Consider the following 24338-nt stretch of genomic DNA (forward strand, 5'->3'; position numbering starts at 1 on the left):
CACGCAACTGGAGCTTAGTTCAAGGGAGACAACCATGATACCTGAACAGACTAAAGGGGCAGAACTTCAACAACATATCCAAGTGTGAAGGAAAAACACAATCATTTCTCCAACTGTACATCACAAAATGAATAAAAACCCAACACATTTTTACATGCACAAAATATTTGCCAATTTAAACATTATGACAGAAGACAAGGGATTTGTATAAATTTTCCTATTTAAAAATGTACAACTCACAATGATATTGCAGTCTTGTGAGCCACTGTAGAGCTTGTTACCGAATGCACAGAGGGCGAGGACAATGCCTGAGTGACCCTCCAGGGTTTTCACGCACTGATACCGTGATGATAGGTCCCACACCTACAACACATACACAGGAATATGCCATATATAAAATGGTCAGCCTTACAGGAGGAGGAAAGCTTAGTGCTAAGAGTGGTTTGCCACTGCACTGTCCTGAAACTGACAAAACCAGAGACAATTCAATGATACCTCGATTTGATTCAGCAACCTCTGTCATAAGAGGAAAATCAACTATGCCTGAAGAATGCTTTAGGTGAAATAGTTCAGACTAATAGTATTGTGTATGTGTGGGATTTTATATCCCACTGCCACCACTAAAATATCATGCTTAAGATACCAGACATGACACCCCACCCTGTCACATTATGCTGACACCGGAACAACCAGTCCAGTTTACTTGCATAATCCTGTCAGTGCTGAATGCGAGGCAGCAACATGTACAATTTTTAATGTCTCTGGTATGGCCTGTCCTGGATTTGATCTCCTGACCTCGACATGAATGCTCAAACCAATTGATCTACTAATGGTATTAGTGATCATGGTTGGTTGAGGGCTTGACGGTCGACTTGACCTCTATTAATGTCTACACTCACCAAGTAAATACTTCTTATCCCCGCTCAACTAACTGTGATAGTAAATTTATTATCCTGCAGAACTTAGTTGTACTATTTTAGTACAAAATTTATGAAGAAAAGGGCACTTGTTAGTCATTCAGGGTACCACTCTGATACATTGGGCTGTTAGATATACACATTTCTAACCAAAGCTATTTATAGCTTTATTTTCATGTAAATTTTTCACTTTCAGGCGGTGCATCAAATACTGAAGGAATATAGAGCAAAAGACTTATGATTATAGTTGAACAGCAGTTACAAAGGCAAGTTTCAGTACAAATTATAAACACTGTGGATATATATACATTTTGAAAAAAAAATCTAGGGTTGATACTTGGGTAAAATTTAAGTCTAGCTGGATATTGGCATACCAAATGATTTTCAACGTTTAATAAAACGTTTTCAGCTAGAAATAAATAAAAACAGTTCACACCTTAATTGTTTTGTCTGAAGATCCACTAAACAACAACTCCCCAAGAACTGTAAGACACCACACAGGACCCTGAAAATAAGACCAATGGGTAATAAATCATGGTAAACAATGTTTACCCCATTTAACAACATTTATTACATACATTGCTGATATGGTTTATTTGCTGTACTGAAATTATGACAGTAAAGTTCCAATGCTCTGAAGGAAAGAGGAAATGATAGAAATGTTCAAACAAATCATATTTCATCTAGTATCCCTGGTGTCTGACAAACTGCACTGTGTTTTTACAAATTGCAGTGTTTTTACAAATTGCAGTGATTTAACAAATCGCACAATGTTTTTACAAATTGCTCAGTGTTTTTACAATCTGCCTAAGGGTTTCAAGGAAAAAAAAAAAAAGAAATACAGATCTCTTCAGTAGTCCCTGCTTATTATGTCTAATAGTTAAAGAATTGCTATAGCTTCCATCATGTATACTAGCTAAAGAATTTCAATCATTTCTGTCTACCATGTCTACTTGGCACTAGTTCAAGAATAACAATAGATCCTCTGTATCATATTATATCTAGGTGTGTTTATATCTTTAATTACAGAGGCTTTCCCATCATCTGATAACTACAGGTAGATGTTTGTACTCACTCCATGTCCAACAAATGTTCCCTTACACTTGAAAATCTGTTGGGGATCAAAAGCTGTAAAAAAAAATAAATAAATAAAAAATGGAATGGGTCAGTGAGTGAGTGCTTGGCGTTTAATGTCGTACTTAACAATTTTTCAGTGTTATGACAATGAACGAGTCCTTGGAGTGCATGTAATGTGCCTTTGGCTGCCGGACGGATTTCCATTATCCAGTGCTTCTTCACTGAGACCTTACCGAAGGCAAGTAAGCTGATCCGCCCGAGCCATTATACTGCTACGGGTCTACCAGTCGTTGGAAAAATGGAATGAAATACCAACCAAAAAGACGATAGTTCGTCTTGTTAAAACATAGCCTTAATTTCTTAACAACAATGCTGAAAAACAATGTGACAAAAAGGGAGACAACTACGTCTGTACTTTTCCATTTAACTTACAGGCAAAAATATATCTCACTACACAATGAACAAAATGTGAACATGAAGTTCGAATTATTTCATTCCAAGGAATATTGTATTCACAACGGCAAAAAATATTTTTATTATTTGTATACGTATTCGCTAAATGTAATATGATGAGCAGTGCACTGAAACTGAAACACAAACCTCCCACAACTCCTTGGTTTATTAAATTGTTGATTTTGTGAATTTCATTCTGAAAAACAAAAAATACAACAGATGCAAGCCATGTATATTAAAGATATAAAAACATCCTCTGCACATCAATGTGTAATTTATTCCTGATCAGGTTAAAATAAATTTTTCATGATAATTTGACCTAAAATTTTGTGGGCCTCTACGGTTAGCATCGAGTGTAGCATGATGACCCAGGAACCCCTCACCAATGTGGTTTTTGGTCGTACATGGGAAGGTCTGCCAGACACCTGTTGATCACCTTCCTCTAACAATAATGCTGACCACCGACATAAAAGTAAAATATTCTTGAGTATGGCGTAAAACACCACTTAAATAAATAAACAAACAACAAAATTTTAACACCAAGCTGCTCATTTTGCTGCATTCTGGGAATTCTATTGATTTCAGCAAAATGTTTTGAGGTTTGTTTGAAAGGTAAGATGATATCCTGTAAAAATGTAAGTACATGTATTCAGCATGGAAAGTAACATGTTTGGAGCTTTATATGCCTGTATTAATACACTTCCATACTGGTTTATTTATACATGTTAATGTACACTTATGACTAAGTGTTAAGGCAAATCTCTTAAAACAGTGAATGTTTTTACATATAAAAGTATGGGCCAATCTGCTAAGTCTCCCCAATACACAAAGAGAAAACAAGTACAGCATGTATTCTTATGGATTCAGGACACACGATTTTTCACTCTATAATGGTGCAGAAATACATGCCTCAAAACAGGGAGTGTTAGCCCCTCCCCTTAGTCACTGCGCATTTGTTCCTGGGGCGACATTGCAGTTAGATGACCACAGGCGATTAGCTGTTTGCTTGGTCATGATTGACTGGTTGGAAGCAGGTATTTTTAGGGGTTTCTGAATACAATTTATATTTATAAATAAAGGGATAAATTGTAAACTCATAATCTTACAGCCATGTTGTCCAACTCTCTCCTTGTACCAACAACATCATTCACTACTTGGTTCTGTTTCTCTTCCAAGATTTCTGCAAGCATACAAGACATACTTGTACATGTAACCAAATCAAATTAGACAAAGACTTCATTAGGCTTGATACACCACACTTAAATTCACATTAATATTGTCATACCTTCCTCTTTACATCTTCACAGAAGCACTGGCATATTCATGGGTAGACAACATCAGTTATCAGACTTTTTGAATTTGAGTTAAGGACGGCTGCTCCTCTTGACACCATGTTGTTGTTGTCAGATGTTCCTTTCCAAACTTACAATGTTGTCACATTACAGAGAGTGCAATGACAGTGCACTGAAACACTGGATACATCACAACAAACAAGTTCTGCTGCACCACCTCATGGGATTAAAAAATATGTAACCTTCCCATCAGTCCCTATTCACTATGACAAGAAAAAATGTTTTCAAAACTGACATACCTATAATTATATACATTAATATACTACTACACCCATTAATTGTTACACATGATTTCATGAAATACAGAATAGAAGAGAATTCATCATAGGCCATATGTGCACATCCACAAGTACCATGTGGGTAAGTTAACACAAGCTAACAACCATTGCTGAAGTATTGTTACAAACTGCACTATTATCATAATTCCACACTAACAAATTTCTTAAAATAAATACACAATAAAAAATGAATTTTCTTACCAACTTTGATTTCAACAAATTTCTCCAGCCTATCCAACTTCTCTGAGAGTTTGCCTAACATTGTGCGTAGAAAGCCTATTTCCTGTTCTTTCTGTGAGAGTGAACACTGAAGGTCTGAAACTCTTTCTTCAGTCCTTTGGATGAACTCTTTCATATTCTCGAACTTGCATTGTTTAAGATGTTCTTCCAGGTCCTCTCGGGTTCCATGGAAATTACAACTACAACAGAGAAAAACAATACAATACAATATTGTATTATATACTTAAAATCATACTTTCTATGAAGGCCTGAAACTGGACAATCCAACCAATGCATTTTTGTCTCCAAAATCAAATTAAAAATGTCCACAAATTGCCCTGAAAGGTTGAGGAATTAGGGTATCTAAAGAACACTATTTAGGAAGCTGTACAGAATTACAAGCATCTTAACAAAACACATACATGTACATGTAATTCACAATTACATAACAACATATACAATCAACTGAAAAACCGACAACGGTTGAACAATGTATATATATCAGTTTTTTATCTCGTGCTGCTTCATTGAGATGACTTATCGAAGGCAAGTTAGCCATCCCACCCAAGCCACTATACTGAAACAGATCGATCAGTCACAGTACTATCCCCTTAATGCTGAACGCCAGAAGTTATAACTTCCTCTTTTAAAGTCTTAGGTGTGACTGGACCCAGGACTGATACTGGATATACCGCTCCCGAAGCGGATGCTACCCGGGCCAGTCAATGTGGCGAGTCATTGGTGGAACAATATATAACATCTTTGTCACTGTGAAAAAAAGGCTGAAGGCTAAATAGGAGCGACCTCAGAAATGTAAAACGACTCTTTGTATCAACAGATTGCACTGTGAAGACAAGTGGTTAATTGAGAAAGAATTCATATGCACTGTTGATAGGATTATAAACATAATTCAAACAGTCTCTAAAAGCATTCTACGAACAATTTTATACCTTATAAAACACTATAGTAATCCTAAAGTTTTCCACACCCTCCACTTTAAATGGTATTCACATGTCTAGAATTTTAAACAAAATCTTGATGGGGAATGTATGATATGGTACAGGGGAGGTAACCCAGATTAACAAAAGTACATTTTAATGTGTTTACCTTCATAGACTTCATGTTTGTTCATAAAAGCAAATAAAGTCAAAGGCAGAGTTGGCAATATGTACATGAAACGGTCAGAATGTTTAGACACAAAATATTTAGAACTCTATACATAACACATCATAACAAATTAAGACATCCTTACTGACTGACTAAATGTGCCTACAATCTGAAGAGCTAACCTACAATGATAACATTTCATGTGTACATCTTGTGAACACCTGTATTTATAACTGGTGATCTAATCATCTGCACTGATGGCAATTTACTGGTGTACTCTGTACATGTAATACTTACTTGTATTTATAGTATGGACACCTGGCACTGTTACAAGATTTTAAATGGTCTTCCAAATCCTGAAACAGCAACAAAACAAAGTCAATATCAGACACCAAATAACCATAACTCTACATTCACTTGAATGACAGCACCTTGTTAGCCTGCGTTCTCTTGGAAGGCCTTATGTGAGTCACAATTAAGGCCAAATGGTCAAGGATTTTATCATGCACTTTATTTATAAAGTATGCCCTGATAAAACATAAAATAAACTGGAATAATACTTCAAGCATCTGGCTTCATAGTTATGGAAAAACTGATAAAGGATTTTTAGAATATTTATACCCTGTAACAAATGTATTGGTACATACATATAGTATATTCTGAAGTATGTACACCAAATGTAGACTGCTTGTAGCTAAACATGTACAGCATTCATTGACAACCCCGGGTAATAAATCACAACTCCATTCATGTGAAAACTCACTCAGATAGATTGAGAACAAGAACAGGTTGTCAGTTCAGGGAGTGAACACGGTATTCTGATCAAAGTGAAACCAGTCAAGCATTTATTGCTCTAAACTGCCAAATATGACTTGCTCTTGTTTTTCCACTAACTAACTAGTTGCAACCACAAGTTCAAAATAAAACTTGTAACATCAATATCTAAACTTTTTATACACTGGTGTTTTCGCTCTCTCTACTTTTGTTCTTCAAACAGAAGTGTTGAGCATTATTTAGAAAGTTTCAAAAAGACAGGTGCTTAACTGGACCAAATTTATACACGCCCCTAATCAGTTGATGATTTAATACACAGGATTTATATCATGATTAGAATTAGACTATGAAATTTCTAGAAGCAGATTTGACACAATTTACCTCTGTTCATCAATCCAATGAGAGTGGTTCATGTCCAGCTTAGGCCTGAGGTAAAATAATACAGGCATTCTGATTGGCTAACATATGGGACATTTGGACTGACAGAGCTATCATTTCAACTGCTGTCTAACAAAACTTGTGTAACAATTTAAAAAAGTAAATTTATTAGACAAAATCGAGGAAATCAGGCCTAACAAATCACATCACATCACATCGCTGGTAACAAAACTTGTGTAACAATTTAAAAAAGTAAATTTATTAGACAAAATCGAGGAAATCAGGCCTAACAAATCACATCAGCTCAAGAGATGAATTCCTGCAATTGGCACCATGAACATGGCAATGGTGAACGGTGAAATTCATATATCATTACAGCATACAATTTAATACAGACATATAAACACACCATCCCTGTTTGCACAATTTAAAAAAAAAAAACAAAAAACAAATCGACCAAATGGGCGACATCTACGAGGACACTGCATAATCTCGTTCGATTTATTACAAAGACTTTGACATCAGTTTGGAAGGACATCTATCTCTGAGTCAACAACCACAATTAACATCGAACATGATACTTCTGACCTTTGCATTTGGTTTCTGACAGCTAAACACATCAGGTTATTTGATCCGCCGCTGTACATCAACTCCAGAAAGGCAGGCAATTTTCTGGGCAGTCAAGATCTGTTATAGCAGAAACTGCACGATAATGACTATATATCTTGTCAATTAAATTACTGCCACTGCCAGGAATAGATGTCTACATTCTCTGTAGGTTTCACCACAAAGCTTGACCCCCTTCATATGAATAACGCTTGTTTATGGGTTCAGTGGTATCATTTTGCCTCCTCTCTCCAACACATCATATTCTTGACTCCCACTTCAAAGCAATAATATACTCAGGGCATGATCTCTCAAATAAAGCTAGAGAGAAAAACAGCATTCTGGCACAAGCGTTGCCTAACGTAGACACTGCGCTATGTGAGCTTTCCAAAGTCTACAGACCCTTGTTGATCACTTCTGAACAAATCTGCCCAAAGCTGTAAAAATCTTCTTGGCACATTGCATTCATCATGTGTGAAGATCTAACCTGACCTTTGATTAAAGAAGTAACAGTTTGATTGATTACTGAATCACAGCCCCCTTGATGTGCAGATTTGTATTTTTTTATGTCTTTTTTAGCAAGTTCCCAGAAAAAGGCCAACATTCATTTGGAGGAAAGGTCTCTATAGCCCATAAACTATGTGAAAAAGGACTGAAAACTTGGTATAGCTGATCAGGTATAAAATAAATGTCCTACGCATGCATTGCCACTATAAATTTACTTAAGATAAGGAGTTTTTAATTCAGTATATACATATGCCTCTCCTTGGCAAATAACAGTATTAGAATTTCAGGAAGGATAAAACGGCCTCATTACAGTTTTTTGGCACACATGAATAAACCTGTCATAAATGTGTACAGTGAAACCTTTCCATGCATTGTGATAATAAGACTGCAATATACATGATGGATTCAAACGATTTACAAATAAATGTCTGCAAAAAATGTTATTACTATAAAATGACTGGCAAACTTGCTCATGTCTACTTCCTATCCAGACAGTGCAAAAGTATAAACATTTGTTTATACTGGACATCATCTATTAAAAAAAAAAAAAGGGCTATAAATTCTTTAAAACTAAATGTGATTATGAAATCTATGAAAACATCTTCAATTTTGAACTATTGCAAGCTGTATTTATTTAATTATTTGCTGAAGATGATTGGTTAAACAAAGTTCTACGGTGTATAAATAATGTTAGTTAACATCACTTTGTGCATCTTCTAAACAATAGACCACCTTAAAATATATATATATGTGCATTTCAAATGTGTACACTTCCAACCCAGGACTGACCGGACAAGGGTCACCAAAACCACTACTGCCACTTTTTTTCATCATGACAATACTTTGCCTTCCTTCATACCAGGGAGCAAGATATTTGACTTCCAATTCACCTAACTTCAGCTTTATAACAACAAGTAGACTTGAAAACTGGAAGACATGTATGATGTATTATGGCAACCATTTCAAAAGGCTCTCAAATCATTCTACCTTTTTTTATGGAAGTTAAGAAGTCATCATGCTTTCCTTTCGAGAAAACTGTAGCTCGTCATAAACAGGCGATTATTAGACACCTTCCCTCTTTACATCACAATTCATATCAAGGTTACTTTGATGGAGGTTTACTTACCGGATTTCAAACCCCAACTCGTCCATCAAAGCACTCCAGCTTGGTTGCAATGGTTACCAGAGGCTGAGCACAGACTGGCTGGCATAGACCCAATCAATACAGCCTGATAAATGGATCCCTCAACATAAAGAACCTCTGGCTTTCAAACAAACAGGGAATTCTCAGCCCCAAAACAAGTCTGAACTGCCCCATGGAGACCTCACTGTCTCATGGGGTAGACGTTGGACATCTGGATCAGACAGCTCCATTATGCACTGTTTATAGTCAAACAGAGCTGTGTTATAGGAATCTTGTGCACATCTTTCTCCACTGAACTTCCCTTAATGAAATTTACCATGTGGAATGAACAGCCAGTTGAATACATGCGCTGTATAATGTGTGTGAATATAGCAAAAACTGAAATACAGGTGTCACCACGACACTCAGCGACTGAAATATGGCCAATATGGCGTTAGGCCATAATCATTAATTCAAATACATGTGCATGTCCATGACAAGTATGAAATTTGTTCAAGAACATGGGTGGAAGAAGGAGACAAAAAGTGTTGAGCATGATTCCAAGAAGTGCTGAAACTACCGTAACCTGTTGCCTTTTTGACTAGCTGAGTACCACTTGTGGTCGGAATGCTTGAGGGAATGTTGACAAAACAGGGTCAGGGGCTGTAGGGGAATCTGAGCAGATAAGCTGAAATAGCCAACACAGGTGGTTGATGGTTCTCACCCATATGACTATAGAAAACATACAAAGTCGGCATGTGTGAACTGGCAGGCGATGTGCATCGATAAACTCTCGCAAGTGTAGGGGCGGCGTAGTCTCTAAGTGGTCAGTCTGAGTGAACATGCAAGGCAAACATGTACGCCCCTTCTCTCAGGTGATTTCTCCAGCTACATTGTCTTTTGTGGACTATTATTTATTCACCATGGGCAATGACGAACACCAAACTGTTTAACAGCCTGTTACACAACTTAACTTAGTATATAAGCTTATCTGTAAAAGTTCGTGCAGCAAACCAACAAAACATGTGCACAAACAGCAAACATGTTGGTGAGACACTAAATTTCGATTCAGACCTTGGTCGTTCTCAATAACATGTGGGCCGATGCAACGTGAGGTGAAATTTGTTGTCTCTTGTGTGTAATCCGTTGTCTGCTGTGTGTAATTCGATTGACCTGCCATAATCAGTCCAACTAAAACATATTTTTCTTTTCTCAGTCGGTTGAACACAATATTGTTAAAAACAAGCCACTGCGCTGCTCCACCTTTAAATACAGATATTAGACTCAGCATTACATTTTTACAATCTATTTTCACACACTTTGTTTGCATCAGAACATACATACATCTTCACAACTACCATTGGAGGCTTTCATGATCTAACAATATCATTCTTGGTATGGAAATTTTGCGGGGGAAAGGTCAATCTAAAACTGACAGTGTATTCAAATATAAACAGCCAAGTTGTGTTAATATGCAAATCGTGGCTTTGCCCAGCATTGGGTATAGCCTTTGAAGTTCCAACATTGTTTTTAGGACCCGTCAATCACAGCAGAGACCTCATCCCACCACCTGTTGTTTTGATAATTGTTTTGAATTCTACCCATGGTAAAAAGACTAGATGTAAGTGTTGTGAATATCTTTGTAATTACACCTATACAGGCACATGACTATGATGGCTTTACTGAAACGGTTTAGTAACAAAATCAAACCTAAAAGTCCAAATTGAAATGCACAGGCTCTTCACTAGGCAGGTGACAGTATGTAAAATTTTGAGCCTCCGTCTGATAGTCCAGATCTGACAGAAGATTTCACAACAGTGTTGACTTTTTTCCCCCCAAGGGGCAGGTCAATGAAAACAAGTTTATCTAACTGGTCAACGTTGAATTTTGTAAGATGTCAGTTACCTGTAAGACTTACACAGTGACTGAGATCCTAAAAAATGTGAGTAGGAAAAGATTTACACTTGTTGCAATATGAACATTGTGTTCGCATTTCCACACATGCATGATGTTCAATCAGTGTATGTTGAGTTTATGATTGCCATTTTATGAAATCGGGGGGATGTCTGGAGATTGTTCTTGTCCACATACAGTGTATATGGACTCAATGCAAGTTTACGGTTGTACAGACATGGCAATCGGCTGTCACAATAATGCAAGAACGAGGTCTGAACATGTGTTAGTTTAGGAAACCTTGACCCGAGTGTGTTTACGCATATAACTAACGATTTCTGAAACAAAATGGCAGGAAACATAGAACATTTCTAAAATGGGATAGCAAAGCTTATTTACAGTTAACACTGTATAATGCATTCACCAGTGCAGTAAAGCTGACATCTGGAAAAGTAGTTGTTAGCTTGCCAGTTTGACATGAACATGTTTTGAGACAGTTTCGGAATTTACAGGTATGTAAACATCTGTCGTTTGATACTTTCTTCATTTCAATTCATGGATTAAAATAAAGGTGGTGTCTGGAATTCTTCATGCCTGTATACTTCAGTGATGGCAGCACGTTGGCACCATGGAGCATCTTGTTCTCGGTTTCTCAGTGAGAGATGACAGACAACATCTACCATAATACGCCCCATAGTACAAAAGTATCATAAAGATTGCATGTCCAGCTCAATCTAACCTCAAATTTGCTTCAGTAATCATTTTAGAACCAAGAGATAACGCCTGAGAATAATAACTTTACAATTTGCGTTCATATCATCTATTTAAGACTAATCTGGATATAGCCAAATCACCTGTCTTTTCAAAGTACACTTCTTACTTTTTCTACAACTTGTTTTGAAGCTTGTGACATTTTTTAATTGAAATTGCTATTTCTTTACTTTATTTTCAACTTTCATGGAATTAGCTTGACATGTTTTTGTTTTTTACTTTCAATCAATTATTCAGAGACCAAAGAAAGTGACCAAAGACAGTGGCAGGGGACGAAACACAGAAGCTAATAGAAGAGGGTAAAAAGGTCTCATTCTATCCTCTTCAATTACACGTGGGCTGCATTAGCATTTCAGAATGCTACCAAGCCTTAGCCTTAAGATCAATAGGAATCAGTACAAGTTGAGGCACTGAACGTGTCTTTGCAGGCCCTATAACTCTCCCTAAAATCCCAGTTTATAACCCTGTACACTTTTAAGCACAAGTCCTCCCTTTGAAAAACTCAGAATTAAGAACTAATGGCAGGCTGTATATTAAAGTTCACTTCATAAGAGCTATTACCTCCTGGTTTAGGTTGAGGTACATCCAGATACACGCACGTAACTGTGACAAGCTATGTTACCAAAAGAAAACAATCCTCACGTTTGAAATTAGCATGGTGGGAATTCTGTCCTGACAGGCTTTATCCCACAGACATTTCATTACACAAATGGATTCACATGTTTTCCCCCCTCTGGTCCCATTCATGACAGAGAGAGAGAGATAGAGAGAGAGAAAGAGAGAGGGGGGAGAGAAAGAGAGAGAGAGAAAGAGAGAGAGAGAGAGAGACTAATCCCTATGACTACTGACAAACCTTTTGACATGTTTGAGGATCAAGAAGTGATCTAGCTTCAGTTTTTTATCACCAACACCATGCCATTTTCATACAAATTAGAAATTCTTTCTTTCTTTCTGGGAGTGTGAATCCATAGCCTTGCTGATACCTGCTTTTTAGTTTTATAATTAGAAAGTTCAATTTCAGCAAAAACATTACATGATTACAGGGAAATTAGAATAAGATTCCATTACCTTTATACGGCTGAAATAAAATCCAAATTTGATTCCTGCCTGTGCAGAACTACTGAATAAATTAACTAAACCTTTGGTGTACATGTACACACTTTATATTTTGACCTATTTTACCTCCACAACCTCAAAAGAACTGTAAATTTAAAGTCCACTTTATAAAAAAAAAGCATTTCACACAAGAAAACAAGAAAATTACTGCTATTTGGACTAATCGTTTCAAGTGCTTTAATCAAGATTTTAAAAAAAAATGTTTTTCTTAATAAAATCTGGTCACCCTGGTCAAACAAAATGGCCCCAAAATGGGCTGTTTGGACACTTCCGCATTTCTTGTCTAATAATCTGTTCAGAAATGTGATCTTTTAAAATTGCACGTGTCCCAGATATCCCAATGACAAATATCCCAGCCAAAGGTACTGTAGTCATACTTCAGAATAATCCTACTTTTGTCTCCCTGAATCCAAGCAAACAAACCCGAATCTTCAGTGACATGAAGTGCCTCCGAAGTCAGACTCGTTACTGGGACACATAATCATCAGTCTTCAGAGCCACCCGGAAATTCCAATCAAGCCACTCTGCTAACCAGCTGCCTCCAAAATTCAAAATTTCTGCTCATAATATTAAAAGCTGGACTGTGGTTTTTGCATCATTCATGAGCAAAATAGCTTCTGTGGTCTCTCTTCATACATATCTTGTGTTATAATGATGATTAAGTATTCATAACATAGAAGTGTTCCAGGAAACCTGCATTTCGCATCAGCAGAAATATGTATGGGTTCTATGGATATCTTTGATAACACTCATCTTGTGCAAGTACAAAAGCATGTAGTGTTAAGCACATACACATGTAAAGTAAAGTTGAGATTTGTATATATACTCTGTATGCAGAACATCCATTTGTCATGACACTGCAGTCAGTAGAAAACAGCACATCAGAAATGGGCAAAAACCACTGTGGGGAATGGTTTTCAAAAGCTGTTGCTTATCTTTCTTGGCACACCTCAAACTGCTAGTATTAAATCCACTTAGGTCACAGGTTCAAATCCAGCTCATGCTGATACAATCATTACATCTTCTTCAGCTTTTTTTGTTTCTCAGTTTCTTTGACACTTTATCATATATTTATTTATTTATTTGATTGGTGTTTTATGACGTACTCAAGAATATTTGACTTATATGATGACGGCTAGCATTATGGTGCGAGGAAACCAACGACCATCTGCAGGTTGCTGACAGACCTTCCGCAGGTTGCTGGCAGACCTTCCTACTTACGGCCTTAGAGGAAGCGAGCATGAGCTGGACTTGAACTCACAGGGGCCGCATTGGTGAGAGGTTCCTAGGTCACTACGCTGTGCTAGAGAGCTAACCAACTGAGCCACGGAGGCCCCTTCAATCACATATTCACATAAAAGTGCCATATTCTTCAGTAGTGTTAAATTCAAATTATACATTACATTGCCTCAGTTAATTCTGTTAATAATCCAATTCAAAAGAAAAATCAATTTCATAAAGCAAAAAATTGCTAAACGCAGCTACAAAACATCAAATTCCAAAGGTGCTCACAGGCTTAACATACAAATATGTACGTTGATCACCAACTTGTTCATACAGTTCAGGCGATGCAGAAAATAAAATAAAAAGTAAAGAAAAAGAGAATGCAAACTAAGGACATATGGAATTCATTGATTAATACTGTCATATTGTTCATGAAACATCTTATAGCTCGCTGGCAAAAAATATCCAATGAATTGGCTTATTACATAATATTGGTCACGAGATTTGGCCAATAAACCATGTAATTCAATTTGTCTTTCCCTGACAGGGAACTACATGTACATTGGCAGGGGAAAAAACCTCCTATTGCATTCTACCTCAATCAGCTTTAGAAAAACACACTCAGTTTAAAGAAATTCAATAAATTTGGCAACACAGTAATTCAGTAACCTGAATGAGCAGCTTGCATTTATCTTCTTTGGCAATGACTTCAGAAGCTGCTGTGCACTAAAGAGATATTATGAATAACTCACCCGATAATTGTAATGTACAGCTGCGCAAAGGAGTTGCATTGAGCCAAATAAAGGCAGGCTCAATAGCCAAGAGAAGAAGGCTAAGGCTGGAATTGAATTGAGCTTTCAGAATTGGAAATCCGTGGCTCTATCTCTTGGGAAGCATTTCCTGTGCTGGCAGTGTTTCCTCATGGACCACAACGTCTTGATCATTACAATACAGTCTATGGCCCACCATGAAATACTTATACGGAATTACGGCCCAAAAGTGCTTACCTTTTTCAATAGTGGTGGGCATTCCGAATCATTTGGGCATTGCACTGGGGCATAATCACACTCTCCTTCATGTTCTCTGCAAGCAAATAAAACAGTAGGAAAACATCAAATATACAATGGCCATGGCCATACGTTTTGCCCTAATTTTAAGGCAGCAGACATATTTACGCCATAAATATTCCACCAACCCCTCTTCACTGGTTTTATCTCATGTCAACGGTATCCTTAATGCTAAACGTACACTACGCACTGTATATAACCTAAAATTTTGTCCAAAACGAAGTTAACAACTTCACCTGACTCTGACAGTTCTATTGATGTTTGAAAGATGTTTTCAAGATTGTTCAGAAGGTAGGATGCTAATTTACTAAGTTTCAGCACCAAATGTAAAATTTTATTACCATGTTTTGCCTTAACATCATTTTTGGGGCAAACTTTTTAGAGGAAATACAGTAATCTGACTTTATTTGTGCTAGTATTTTAATTGGGCCATCAGTTCAGCACTGAAGAGGATTTGTTGTCCAAATCCAGCTCCTGTGAGAATGTCTGGGGCATTATGGGACAGAATTAGCCAGGTACTTGGCCAGATGAGATCAGTTCCCCCATCATTAAACCCTGATCACCACTGGGTAGCCAGTACAGTACGAAATTACCAATAAATCTAGCATAAATAGCAAATAAACAAACCTACAATAAGTTTACCATAACCACTACACACCGTAAATATGCAAAATTAAGCTAACATTTATTTTTTCTACTGGCTTTATTATTTTTATTAGCAATTCTACATTTCTGAACAAAACTTTAAATTTAATTCTTCAGCGGGAAAACATCTGGATATGGTTTATATGTTTTCTACATGGCTCTATTATTATCCTGACAATACCTTCTCCAGGTTGAGTTTACTAATTGTTAAAGCGTAACTGCAGACACAGCTTTTAGAGTGTGAAAAAATCACTGTCTGTTGAAAATCAAAACTAACAGAATGTGTATACGTTTTTTTTGCTTCAAATAGACTTTGTAAAATGTGTTCGTTTCGGTCACAAAATGCACTCCACTCCCTGAGCTATGGACTACCATTTCACCTATAAACCTGGTGACAACATAAGTCGATTGGCTGGACTGAAAAAATAATAACTTACATAAAGTTTATGGATGAGACTTGGCTATGAAATAAAGAGTGTTCAGTTTGTCAAACTATTTTCAATAAAAAAAAGTCCATGGCAGTCTCTGGAGTGTTGGTGGTACTGAGTCTATGGTATAAGACACTTGAATATATGTACATAAGGCAGTCCTGAATTTCTGACATCTTAAAATATTAGATTTAAAGGCACCAGCTTGTAAAACAGAACTCACCTCCTATTTCTAATTTTCACTGTCATGGGGCATGTTGAGGGGTCCACTGTGTAGTTGGTTCCATCGTCTGAAAGCCGGCAGCCATATTTACAGCGTATGTAGAGTTCCCCGATCTGTTCTGAGACAGCGATGTTACTGACAACCACTGTAAGCTTCTTATTATCCACAGGGCAGAAATCTGAAGATATAATTCAGTGTACATCTCAGACATTTTTCTTTTTGTCCCGTTTCACTTGTGGAGTATAGACCTATTATGTCACTCAAGATATGTATAAAATGTTTAATTGTTTCAAGTTTAAATTGAATGTACTTCCAAATTTTACACAGAATCTGAAATGAACAGATAAAATATGTACGTCCATCTTACAGGATAGCTTACATCAAATACCCTCAAACAGTCACGGTACACGTAGTATTCATATACATGTACATGTAGTGTGGCTTTTCACATTTTCGTAAAAAATGTAAATCTATATACATTGATAAGCTACCAGTAATTCCTGACCCGCTTCCTCATCAGACTCTAAAATAACTTTAATAATGTCATACTAGATAGAATTCTTTTGGCTATTTCTGAACACTTACTGTAAATCATCAACCTTTTCAACAAATGAAGCACTTTTTTTAAAGAGTTTTTAAGTATACAATCATTATGAAAATAACGCAAAAAATTTGATTTGTGATAAGTTTCATAAAAATGTGTAAAATTATTTCTCTTAAACACCATAGTTCCCTCAGAATGTTTCGTAATATTGGTGGCAGAGGCGATTGAAAAGGTTTTACCTCAAAGAAATAGGGTAATTACATACAAGAACTGGCTTACCTTCAGAGTGTGATGCTATGCAGCGTCTACAATATGTATGCTGGAAAACAACCATATTAATAAACCATTCATTTATTTTATACAAGTGAATATCCTTTTAGGAAACTGCACAAAACTAATAATTAAGATAGTGTTAAAATTGAAAAGAAAAATATTATTATTACGACCATCCATCAAGATTTACCTATTAAAAATTTATAACTCACAAGACAAAGAATAAGACTGAAATCCATTACTTGGGTTGGGTAAATGACTGCAGACAAGCTAGAAAATGGTGGTAAACCCAATGACAATCAACGCTAAGGCTGCATGTCAGAAATGGTGCAGGCTTTCTTCTGATTCCATTTAAACAGTCCTTTTTACTCCATCAAACTGAAGGTCAGAATAACCTTGCTGCATTGATTAAATGTAGACTTTAATATTTCCAGGAAATGTAGAAATACTATCCACCATGACACAGCACTGAAACAGATCTGCCCAAAGCTAGCTAGCACCACTATATATTTACAGTAAAGTTAAAAAAAAAAAATAAACAAAACTCAAGAATAATTTTTCTGCTTGTATACAGTAATATACAAGAACATGCAATAATCAAATTAAACCCCGATCAAATAAATCCTTTACTTAATGGCCTATCACAGAAATTTTTAATTCTATAATTTTCTATTTAATTTCTAAATTACAATATTATATGAGGTATAGATTACTGGGTGAAGGAAACCACCAACCATTGGCGAGGTACTCCAGCAAACATCATCATGCAAGGTTATACCAGAAAGTACCTTCAATCCTCTGAGAACAATGGAACCTAAGAAATCTATTAGACTCCCTGTCCAAGGCTGGGAATAAACCTACACCTTGTGTGGGACTGTTGCAACTAAAAGCAAGTAAATACCATCCAAATAATTTGTAAACTAACAAACTGCTAGCTACCAAGATGACACTTTTGGGGGGTTGGGGGGGAGGAGGCATGGAAAAGCCTTTAATAGGTGTAACCAAACTTACCCCACATGCTGTAATTGCTGGGTCTTTGAATATCCTATTGCACAAAGCACAGAAGAGCTGTTTATTAGGGGGCTCTACGAACACCAAAATCTCCTGAAAGTAAACAAGATCAAGCATTAATTCTTCCAGAAACAAGGTTTCACCATAATATTGATTTCACCCACATGGATTTATAGAAACCACTGTACACTGTCAAGTACAGGAGAAGCATCCAGACATACCTAATAATACAGTAAATACAGGTCAAGTACGCATCTACAATTCATTGCTGTTTAATGCACATCTGGAATTATTTCTGTGACTGTGTCTTTTGTTGTTATAAACTTGTTCTAACCCAACATGCATACATGTACATGTCATACATTTAGACTCAATCATCATGGAAAGAACAAAACACTTTCAGTTTTGCTGTTTATTACCAATCAGAGGACTATTACTATAATCAAACTCTTCAAGGTGTTTATATCAAAGCATATTCTGAAGGCATCAATCTGTGTAGGCTGATAAAATTACTTTTTGTACAGAAATGAAATTTGCTTTTGTCTCTGAAATCAAATGAATAATGTGCATAAAGTGCACTGAAGTTGCTCTTCCATATGCAAAGCAGTTGAGGAATTAGGGTACATGTATGGGTGGATATTAAAAGTGAAAGACAAAGTCAGGAGAAATAATCTCACAGACAGCCTAAAATGTTCTAGACTGCAACAATTATGCAGCATCAAAGGTCTGGGTTACACCGCCTCAATACCACTGCACACTAGCAAGAGATTTCATAAAATGACAAGCCACAGCTGGCAACACCAGGAAAGCTTCCCTGTATTATCACACTGGCCAAGGACAAGAAGCAGGACCACAGGGTAATAAATGTCCAGACAGCACATACACATCTACATCGATACAATATTCAATGGTTTATATCAAATTTGGATGACTCAGCTACCCTGAAGTAAATGGCAATGTGGCCTCTTCAGGCAATTATGTCTGTGTGATGAGAGGAATCATGACAGAGATACTATATGCAGATGAGCAGACGAAACATGATGAAAAACACTTTGCTAATGACAACCATTATATATGACGCTAATATGAATATATAAACATTCTTAGGCAACCATATGTACTGTAAATGTTAAATCAAAGAAAACACAAAAAATGAAGTATATCTGATAAAAGAGCATTTAACAATGTCCAGGAAAATGATTTGATTTGTTTTTGAAGAATATCTCTTTCTAAAATGATCAAAACTTTGGGTACCATGTTGGTCATTTGAAATCAAGTAGGATGATGTTTTTTACTTGAACCAGTTTTTCCCAAACTACAAGTTAAGTGCCAGAAGCCTGATGTGATAATAATGTCACATGTCACTAATAACTATATGGTCAGAACATTCAATGTTTCAAACGCATTTTACTCTGCTAAAAAAAAGTTATAAAAATATAATTTTCAAACTTTTTTAATGATGGTCTTTCATCTAACATACACTTCATGTTAATAATGTTTTCTTTGATGTAATTAATCAAATGAATGAATATTAATGAGTGCATAGTGTCTGCAACTTTGGCCAGGGGTACAAACAACCTGTCTGGCATTTGCCACAAATTATGTCCTTCTGTTTCCTTAATCCAGACTGAATTAAGGTTTCTCCACAGTCTGCAGGCTTCATCAATATGCTGTACCTGCCACACATGCTTTCCACACACATTCATTCATGTCTGGATAACATCTCCCAGTGTACAATAGGTAATCACTGACAGCACAAAACCTGTTAAGTCTGAGTACCTGTGGCTCAATGTCTTATATACACACATGTACATCACTATCTACAACAACGGAATAAAACTCTGATTACCTATACTATAAATAGATTCTACAGCCATCTTTGTTGAGGCGGAAATTGGGTGAAAATGGAAGTCTAGAAAACAAACAGCACTGCACTAAACAATGGCCAGATCAAAATATAATTACCTTCAATGAGAAATTTCAAAGGTACACAGGTACTGCTTCTGACAAGCAAATGTTTATTTACTAGTCATGCAAAAAAATAGCTAAATGAACTTGCCTACACACGTATTACACCTACAGATCATTCAAATCTGAAGTAATTTATCTATAGCATGGAGCAACAATGAATTGTATTGTATTAATGATAACTTCAAATTTTCAGCTACATTCAACTATTTGAGTCCTTTATAACATTTGTACATCTTTGCAACAGCGCTATAAAATGAATTTAACATTCAACTTGTTGGCCAATCTTTTCAAGTGCAAATTGCTAAATTCTAATATACATATTCAGTTGAAAATATGGAGTCGTCTATCAAAAGTGTTGATTTGGATGAGTGAAAAGCTCCATTCATTTACTAATGAATTTAAGTTCTCCTACAATTTCCATATAAAATACTCTTTAAAGTGGCAGTTTTATTTCAGTTTTGCTCTTAGCCTTTTTCAGAATAAAATTGTTATAAATGTATAATATCAAGTTTTCTCTACACTGCCTTTTCCTGAAAAGAGAACCCTAATATAATAAAAAAAACAAAACAAAAACAATTTCAACACAAATTTGAGGTGTGCTTTTTGCCTGTGGTACAAGAAGTCCCCAGAAGAGTCTGTCAGCTTCAACAAACACAAAAACAAGCCAATCATCTCAAGGCAATCCTTCTGGCAAGGAGGATGACGATTAAATCTTGTCAACACTTCAAGGAACACCTAACAGCTGACAACAAGCATGATGAAACAATGGGGCACCTTCAGTCTTGGCAAGGCAAGGCAATAACTGTAGTATTTCCAGACAGTCTTGAGTCCAAGGGCTTGACATTGGCTTGGCGAAATGGCTCTAGCAGCTACATTAACACATAACTCATGCATCGAAGCTTGAAAAAGCACTTGTCTACAGCAAGACAATTGAATTCTATAGGATAGCAGTTATGGAATGATCTAATGTTTACATTAGACTGGTCTTGGCGCAAACTGTGTATTGTTCACAGCTATACGCAGCATACACAAATAATATTTCAAATAGATGGTAAAAGATTAGCTGGCTCTAAGGCAGAATTATCCATATTATGATGTGTAATGAGAGATTTAATGTCTAGACATGCAATTCCCAGAGAAGTGGCTGGAAAATGTACACAATTTTCATAATCCTCATGAGCTTGACTAAATCATGGAACTATACATTCAAACTGATTAACTAAAAGATTGGCCAACTCACATGTACAGTTAAATATAGGCCAAGACATGGGACATGTGCATGATATAGAACATATGCAAGATATGCACCTATTTAGCACACAAACATGTTGATTCAGCCATTAGTGTGTTCTGGTATCATTACATCTAGATATGCTAGAAAATAAACTGTACAAGCAGCTAATATAATGATATAATAATGCTAATCCCACAACATCTATACATGTACATATACCTGTACTGAACAGCAAGGGCTAGCTTTATAAATAATCAGTGAGAATAAAATGGACAATTCCATAAACGGTACCTTAGACACCTAGCTCTTACCACTCGATCCCGGTCTCCAACACATATGTTAGGAATGTTTCAAGACTTAGCCAACAAATTCAGATTAGAAAGCCATACACGAAAACTTCCCCTCCGAGTGACTGCCGTTAAAATGTCTGATCATTCAACAAACAGATTGGATTACTTCGTCGACAGTTTATCAGATTTACTACCAACCAGAGGCCCATTTATTTGCTCAGAGAAAAAATTGCAATGGAGGAAAAAAATCACATCTAAAAACAATTACATGGTGGCACAGCTGTGCTTCCTTTCAAATCATTTGAACCTCATCAATATGCATGTAACAGGTTTTTGTCTCCAAACGCCTAGAATCAATCAGCCGGATTTTCCAAGGGAAATATAGTCTCGGGTTTATTACAAAGAGGATATTGCGCGACAAAAATATGTTAGTCAAGTGTGAAGCAGATATAGACTCCGTCCTACACAGGCTTACGCATAAATGACACAGCTTCTGGTTTTCCTGAGACAGAATCCTATATTAACTGATGGAGGCCAGAAAAACAATCAGCGTAAATTATACACCCACACACAATAGCAGGACATGTCAAAACAAATATCAACGAAATTTTCTATTCAATCAGTTTGTGTATATATATATATATATATATATATATATATATATATATATATATATATATATATATATATACAGCAATGAATGAGCACTTCAAATGCCACTGGGATTGAGAAAATTACCCTCCCTACTTTAAAAGGGAAGTTAACTGAATTAATCTCCACAAGTTACAATGGACTGACTAACTATATATACTACATTTCACTGAGCATTTGAGTTGAGCATTTTTTTAAGTGACACAATTTGTTTGATTCTCACTGATTCATCTAACTTATATAACCACTTTAACAAAGACTTTTTGTGATGTTTGATCACAGAAGTTATCGTTTTAAGGCCTTCACACACTTCTGAAAGTGATTTTAACACACCAAGCTTCAAATAGTATTCCATGTTTTCAAGATCTGGAACATTTTATACAAACTGTATAGAAACAAGGCTTCAAGCTTTCTAGAACACATCCTGCTGACATGGTAATGAGATCTAAACAAATGGAAGGCAAAACAACTTGCTAAAACAAAATGCACATCAACATGTTAAGGGTTATGGGGGAGGACAGTCATTTTGAGACAAAATGGGCTTGACAGAAATTAGTGGCGTAACTACAAAAACATAGGCTACACTGACTGGCTGTTCGGCCTCTTTCGCTGTAACTGGCATTGCCTGAGAGCACAGTGACTTTTCGCAGCCTGTTCGACTGAATAAAAGCACATTCGTGACCATTCATAGCACTGCTTATAATTGCTGTTGTATAACGTTGTGTCAAGGACTAAATTGGATCTGAATGTACATGCATTACCTACTGTGAAACAAGGAAATACACACTTATAAGGAACGATCAATGATTGATTGAAAATGCCTTGGTCAAAGTATGCGGACCTCAATGACATTGGCTGTTGAAAGAGTAGGTTTCTGAAGACTTGCATGTACAGCAAATCACGGGTGATCTTGAAGCCTTTAGTAATTATCATCCTCGCTCTCAGGAAGATGGGTTAACATGAAATGTTCCTTTTCTACGTTAATATGGCTTTACAATATAGTAGATTTATATATACATAAAACTTCATCATCAGTACTGATGTTAGGTGAGGATAAATATTGGTTTCATGGAGATGATGACTATAAATTACATGGGATCTATAACAAACTTTTTTACCAACACATCATTCTATCTAAAATGGCACTTTTGTCTTCTTTTCTCAACTCGGGGAGTTTCAAAACTGAAATATTATAAGGAATATATTGCTTCCTAACTAGATATTTCATATAACACAATCAATGCTGGATGACCACAGTGAAGAAAACAAGCATCTGATATCAGAAGTCATGGAACTTATCTGTAAGAGCTAACTGGCCTGGAATGACATCTACGTAATGCCATTAGTCTGTATCTCTAGGAGACAGAAGAATCGATCATAGGTTAGGAAAGTCTGCCAGCGGACTTCGTTATTTGAATGCGTGAATGATTTATAAACTTCTTTTCAATTTCCTGCCCGATCTCTTCCAATCAAAAAGGTTTTATCCACCACATAAATAACACATTGCATTTTTTTCACATCATTTGAGATACTGGCGATCGACAAGAACTGAAAATTGCTGAGATGTTTTTGACAGATATTGAAGAGCAACTGCTGCTTAGAGTGCCTGGCTACATTTATATAGATCTAGAGATCACAGTGACATACCTTATATGTATTCAACTGGTTACAGCTATAATAGCATATTCAGCCGTTACTTAAGAAGGCTAGAAGGTGGTAAATGTATGAGGCTTCCTTCACAATATACGGGTATCCACACAACCAGCAAAACCTTCTTGGCACTACACCTATAATTTCTCCTTGACAATATATATCCATACAACCAGTATAAACCTTCTTGCTGGTACAAGGAGGATTCCCAAACAACATATAGGTATCCACACAACCCGCAAATGACTTTTGGATGGTACAGGTACATGTATCAGGATTCTATGACAACATATCCATATTCAAGAAGAAAAAGAGGTTTTAAATCATTATTCATACATTTGACCATATTTTTAACAGGATACTAATTAACATCAATCTCACATTCTACGTAGTTTCAATAGTGTGAAAAAAATAACTAATATATTCAGTAATTCAGAGCCAATGGCTATACATAAAACATACATATAAAACATGAAAACTGAATACAGTTTTTGTCAGGTATTACTGTTTTAGACATTTTCAAATTGGGCTGACAGCAGAAAGGAGAGTTGACAAG

The 24338-nt window shown here is 36.3% G+C and overlaps 1 protein-coding gene across 1 annotated transcript in view; it reads right to left on the bottom strand.

Moving 5' to 3' along the window:
- Positions 1–24338, bottom strand: part of LOC135474789 (E3 ubiquitin-protein ligase TRAF7-like) — an 89710-nt gene that overhangs the window by 49644 nt on the left and 15728 nt on the right. The window contains 11 exon segments of the mRNA XM_064754389.1: positions 241–363; positions 1354–1422; positions 1993–2045; positions 2595–2643; positions 3554–3627; positions 4279–4496; positions 5701–5759; positions 14803–14878; positions 16159–16336; positions 16982–17021; positions 17987–18079. Of these exon segments, the coding sequence (XP_064610459.1) occupies positions 241–363; positions 1354–1422; positions 1993–2045; positions 2595–2643; positions 3554–3627; positions 4279–4496; positions 5701–5759; positions 14803–14878; positions 16159–16336; positions 16982–17021; positions 17987–18079 (1032 nt within the window).

Source organism: Liolophura sinensis, chromosome 1 (assembly GCF_032854445.1).
Source record: "Liolophura sinensis isolate JHLJ2023 chromosome 1, CUHK_Ljap_v2, whole genome shotgun sequence".
NCBI classification, from domain to species: domain Eukaryota; kingdom Metazoa; phylum Mollusca; class Polyplacophora; order Chitonida; family Chitonidae; genus Liolophura; species Liolophura sinensis.